The sequence below is a fragment of the Nannospalax galili genome, unplaced genomic scaffold (assembly GCF_000622305.1).
Source record: "Nannospalax galili isolate Female #2095 unplaced genomic scaffold, S.galili_v1.0 scaffold1261, whole genome shotgun sequence".
Lineage (NCBI taxonomy): Eukaryota > Metazoa > Chordata > Mammalia > Rodentia > Spalacidae > Nannospalax > Nannospalax galili.
The window spans coordinates 330,022-335,620 of record NW_008344648.1 but is presented as its reverse complement, the minus strand read 5'-3'; the positions used below and the strand labels follow the sequence as shown (position 1 = coordinate 335,620).

The 5,599-nt window shown below is 49.7% G+C and overlaps 1 protein-coding gene across 1 annotated transcript in view; it reads left to right on the top strand.

The window, feature by feature from the left end:
• Nadsyn1 (NAD synthetase 1) overlaps nt 1-5,288 on the top strand; it is a gene marked incomplete in the record, with an annotated part of 41,976 nt that extends 36,688 nt beyond the window's left edge. The window contains 3 exon segments of the mRNA XM_029567285.1: nt 40-50; nt 490-666; nt 5,044-5,288. Of these exon segments, the coding sequence (XP_029423145.1) occupies nt 40-50; nt 490-666; nt 5,044-5,154 (299 nt within the window).
• Between the last annotated feature and the right edge of the window lie 311 nt (nt 5,289-5,599).

The following is a 5,599-nucleotide window of genomic DNA, read 5'->3' as shown; positions in this document are numbered from 1 at the left end:
GCATGTTCTGCAAACTGCTCAACATGTGGAGAGACATCTCCCCACAACAGGTAAACCAGGTGTGATGTCACAGAGAACGGCAGATCGGCTGGCCTAAGCCATCCCAAGATGATAAACCCGTTTCACACACAGCAGCACCTTCTAACTCTCATCTTCACCAGCTTGGGGCTTCTGGCTGCCCTAAGTTAACCTGAGTGTGGACCAGCCACTCAGGGACACAGACCCTGCATGTGCAAGTGTAGCCAGAGGCTTCACAATCAGAATAGACCTGTTTTCTGTGGGCCACAGGCTTGCTGGGCCTCCTGGAGCAGAGTACTGGGGTGTCAGAACCAAGACTCCATAGTCCTGCCTCTCAGCCAGCCTTGGTGGGCTCCCCACTGCCCTTGGGAAAGGCCATGCACAGGCCATCTGCTGGTCTACAAAGAATTCCAACCTGGAGTCTCTCTCTTGCATTCCTAACTTGAAGCCCCTGTGCCCCTTGCTTACTAGGTGGCTGAGAAGGTGAAAAGATTTTTTTCAAAGTACTCCATGAACAGACACAAGATGACCACGCTCACGCCCGCATACCACGCCGAAAGTTACAGTCCTGATGACAACAGGTTTGACCTGCGGCCCTTCCTCTACAACACGACCTGGCCCTGGCAGTTCCGCTGCATTGACAGACACGTGAGTCCGTAGAGAACACAGAGGGTTACCTCTTCCTTCCCTGAGGAGAAAAATGTTTATGTGTACGATGGCATGTTAATGTCCTTACTTCAACAAAAGGACAGGTATGTTTAAAAGGTTTGGGGTTTTCTTTTTTAAACAAATTTTTTTTTAGTTAGGGCCTCAAGTAGCCCAGGCTGGCCTCAAACTCTCACTGTATAGCTGAGGCTGACCTTGAACTTCTGATCCTCCTGGCTGTACCCCACAAGTGCTGGGATGACAACGTGCACCACCACGCTCAGTTTATGTGGTGCTGGGAATGGAATCCTGGGCTTTGTGCACGCTAGGCAAACCCTCTACCTACTAAGCTACGCCCCCAGTCCTCAGGGTGTTTTATTGACGACATATGTATTCCTGGTGAACAGTGTGTACACTGTGGAGTGGATCAAGCTATTGAACGTGCACGTTGCCTCACTCTGTGTGGTATGTGGTAAGAAAAGTTAAACTGGGCTGGAGTGAAAAAAAAAAAAAGAATCAGGCTGGAGAGTGGCTCAGTGGTTAAGAACACTGGCTGCTCATGTGGAGGACCTGGGTTCAGTTCCCAGCACCCACTTGACAGCTCACAACCACCTGTAACTCCAGTTCCAGGGAATCTGATGCTGTCTTTTGACTTCCATGGGCACTGCACTTGTGTGTACATATCCACACACAGACATAGGCATAAACACACAACACATACACATGCACATAATTTAAAAATAAAATATTTTTAAAAGAAGAGTTAAAATCAATTCTTAGTGATTTTTTTCACATAGCACATTACTGGCCAGGAGCCACAGGTACAATGTTGAACATTCCTCCTAACCCCACACACCCTTTCTGTCCTGTGGTCCATAGCCCCCCTCCCCTTCCTCCTCCCAGGCTCTGCTCCAGGAACTCCTATACCTTTGGCTCCTGTGAACCCAACTTTTTTTCTTATTAAGAAGTTTTGTTCTTTGACAATTTCATACATGTATATAATGTATTCGAGTTACCCATGCCCAAATCTCTTATTTCCCTCCAACCCCTGCCAGCCCGCCTCCCTTCTTTACAAAACTCTTTTTTCTAGTTTCTTGTCTTTGTTTTGTTTAGTTCCCACAGAGTTTTGAGTTTTTTAAAACACTTCTTTTTGAAATTTTTATTTTTTGTGTATGAGTGTTATACCTGCAGGTACGTGCCCCAGGTAAGTGCACCCGTGCCATGCAATACCCACATAGGCCAGAAGAGGGCATCAGAGCCCCTGGAACTAGAGTTACAAGTGGTTGTTAGCTGCCATGTGGGTGCTGGGAACTGAACCCAGGTCCTCTGCAAGAGCAGCCAGTGCTCTTAACTGCCGACCCATCCCTCCAGCCCCCTACTTCCCACAGAGTTGGACTGCATAGCTTTGGGTTTGGAATGATCCATTGGCCTGCTGGGCTCACCACCGAGTACATGACAGGATGCTGTGCCTCCTGACTCCCAGAGTCTGTTAGTTGTCAACAGGGTGGCAGTAAGTGCTAGGGCCCCGTGAGCCCCTTCCTCTCATCAGCTTACTGGGAGGACTCTGAGCGTCCTCTAGAAGCATCTGTTTGTCACAATGACCTTCCTATTTTCAAGGCTCAACACTCTTCCCTCTTCCACTGTGTATATACAGCCGTTTTCTATGCCTGTCCATCATTTGGTGAACACTTGGATTGCTTCATCCCTCGGCCATGGTGAGCAGCACTGCAGTTTGTCAAGGGAGTCAGGCTGTTCCTTGATACACCTGTTTCAGTTCCTTTGAACTGAAATAGGAGTGCCAGGTCCCAGGGCAGTTTTTTTATTTTCCTTTTTTTTTCCTTATTTTATCTCTTTGAGACAGGTCTCCCTGTAGCCCCAGCTGTCCTGGAACTCACTGTGTAGACCAGGCTGGCCTTGAACTCACAGAGATCCACCTGCCTCTGCCTCATGAGTGCTGAGACTAAAGGTGTGTGCCACCATGCCTGGCTGTTTTTTCATTTCTTAATAGTCTATCATGGCTGTCCTAATTTATGAGCATGTTGTGTTAGGTACTTTTCTTGTGCTGTGATAAAATACCTGAGGAAAGAAACTTAAGGAAGGAAGGTTTGTTTGGCTCATGGTTTGAGGACACAGTCCATCATGGCAGGGAAGGCACAGCACAGTGGCAGCAGTGTGAGGCGGCTGGTCACATGGCACCCACAGTCAGGAAGCAGAGACCCCAGTTCATGGGATGGTGCCCCCCCGTGTTCAGGTGGGTCTTCCCTCCTCAATTAACCTAATCTAGAAACTCTCACGGACATGCCCCGAGGTGTGTCTCCTGGGTGATTCTAGGTCCTGTCAGGTTGACCATCTCTATTAACTGTCACATGTTTAAAGTGCTGTCTCTGCATGGACTCTGTTTACTGGCCTCACATGTACTGAGGTTAGAGGCTCCGCACCATGAGTTGGGAATCTGGTGCCAAGTGCTGTTCAGCCTAAACAGCTGGTGTACCCAGAGAACTTTCTGTTTTTCTCTTGGACATCTTGATCTTTTCCACTCATAACCTCTTTTGTCTGAGGGGAAAAAAATGATCTCTTTTGAGACCAGGTCTCACTATATAGCCCTGGCTAGCCTAGAATGTGCTATATAAAGCAAGCTGGCCTCAAACTCACAGAGATCCACCTGCCTCTGCCTCCCAGATACTGAGTTACAACCATAAGTCACTGCAACCACTGTTCTCAGCCTCTTTCTGATTGGTTAATAATTAAGGAAAAGAACTCAGAAGACCTAGGAAGGTCGACTTTTAAGAGCAGGTTTAGGCCAGGCGGGCATGGTGGCACACGCCTTTAATCCCAGCACTTGGGAGGCAGAGGCAGGGAGATCTCTGTGAGTTCAAGGCCAGCCTGGTCTACATAGTGAGTTCTAGGCCAGCTGAGGCTACAGGGAGACCCCGTCTCAAAAAAAAAACAAAAAAACAAAAAAAACAAAACAGGTTTAGTTCCCTGCTCCTTCCCTTTCTTGAAGCCCTAGTGGGAGTGGGAACACCTACCAAAAACAAGTTAGATGCAGTTTCTTTCCGGAAGGGAGCTTGTGGTGGTTTCAATGAAAATGCCCCCAGTGGCTCTAGTATTTGGACATTTTGTCACCAGATGGTGGCACTGTTTTGGGAAGTCTTAGAAGCTGTGGCTATCCTGGAAGCATGTCACTGGGGGGTGGGCTTAGAGAGTTCTTAAGCCTTGCCAGATCTCCAGTTGCTCTCTTGCCTCCTGTGCCTGCGTGATGATATGAAAGCTTAGGTTCTGCTGCTCCTGCTCCAGCCACCTCCAGCCACCATACCTCCCTGCCATGATGGACTGTAATTCCCCTAGAACCATAAGCTCAAATAAACTCTTCCTTCTATAAAACTGCTTGGGTCAGTGTTTCTATCACAGCAACAGAAAAGTGACTAATACCCAGCTGTTCTGCTGGAAAGAGTGAGCCAGGCCCTCCGCACAGGGGCACATTTAAAGATGGAAGACCATGACCAGTGCTCTGAGCTACAGACCCCCAGGGACCAGAAGGGACCTCAGGCAGTGCCACAGACCCATGAGCTGCTAGGGTGAGTGCTGACCCACTAGGTCTGGAGATTCCCAGGCACTGAGTGTCCGAAGTGGTCATCACACCTGGGCTGGGCTCAGTAACACTGGAATCTCAAAGAGGAGGTGGTGATGCCACCAGCCGGGTCCCCTGCCCCTGACACTCCCATTAGTCAGTGGTGCCAAGGCCAAGGAAGGCCAATGAGGGGATGAATAGTCTTCTGGGCTTCCTGTTGTGTCCAGATGACTTTGGGAACTTCTCCCCACAGTAACTCGGGGGACTTGTAGAAGTTGGAGGTAGATAAGAGAGGGCAGGGTGGTGGCCTCTGGGCAACCAAGATGTGGGTCAGGATGCCACTGCTCTGTGTCCCCACTGTGGCTGGGCAGAGCATGTACCCTGCATGGCTGATACCCACATGTCCTGTCTTTGCATCCCGCTGTCATTGGATCATTGGATTGATGCTGACCAGGGCTTGGTTCCCACCCAGACCCACTGTCACTAGATCATAGGAATGGCTTTTTGGGTGATGACCAGGGCTTGGCCCCCACCCAGACCCACTTGGCAGCAGTTCCCACAGATTGGCAAGGGATTTTGATGCTGTGTGGCGGAGACAGCAGTGGCCTGAAGGCGGGCGGGCAGAGGTAGAAACACCTGGAGTCTTGCCATCCACAGTGGCCATCTTGAACCCTGTGCCAAGGCTTTCCCCTATACCCTCTGTGCTCCGTCCCTGACTGGGCCTGGCTATCGGGGAGGGGTCTGAATTTTAGCAGCTGGATTATTGAATTCTGATGGAGATGGTTCTGATGGGCTTTCTCTCTCTCCAGGTTGTGCAGCTTGAAAAGAAAGAATACGACAATCTGGCTGACATGATCCAGGACCTAGACGGTTTGTCACTGCCTACATGGAAGCTGCTCAGCCCCAGGGATTCCAGCTAGTGGCCCCACCACTCCCAGTCAGCAAGTTCACAGCAACCCAGGTCTGGTTTCTCCTTTCAAGGGAGAGAGACATTTTTCATGTTGATTCTGTAAAAAGAAGCTAAAATAAAGCAAACATGGCCTTTTAAAATAAAGATTTGCTTATGTGTGTATCTCTGTGTGTATGTGTGCACATGTATGTGCAGTGCTCATGGAGGCCAGAAGAAGGCATTGAAGCCCCTGGAGCTGGAAATATGGGCAGTGCCTGATGTGGGTGCTGGGAACTAACTACAGTCCTCTGCAAGCACAGGATGTGCTCTTAACCACTGAGCAATCACTACACCTCAGCACATGCTCTTCAGTACTGCTAAGAAGCAGGGCGTTCTGCAGAGGTTTCAGCTGTGGATGCAGCCGTCTTGGATTAGGCGATGCCTCTGTGCAGGGCTGGGAGGGACATCCTGGGCAG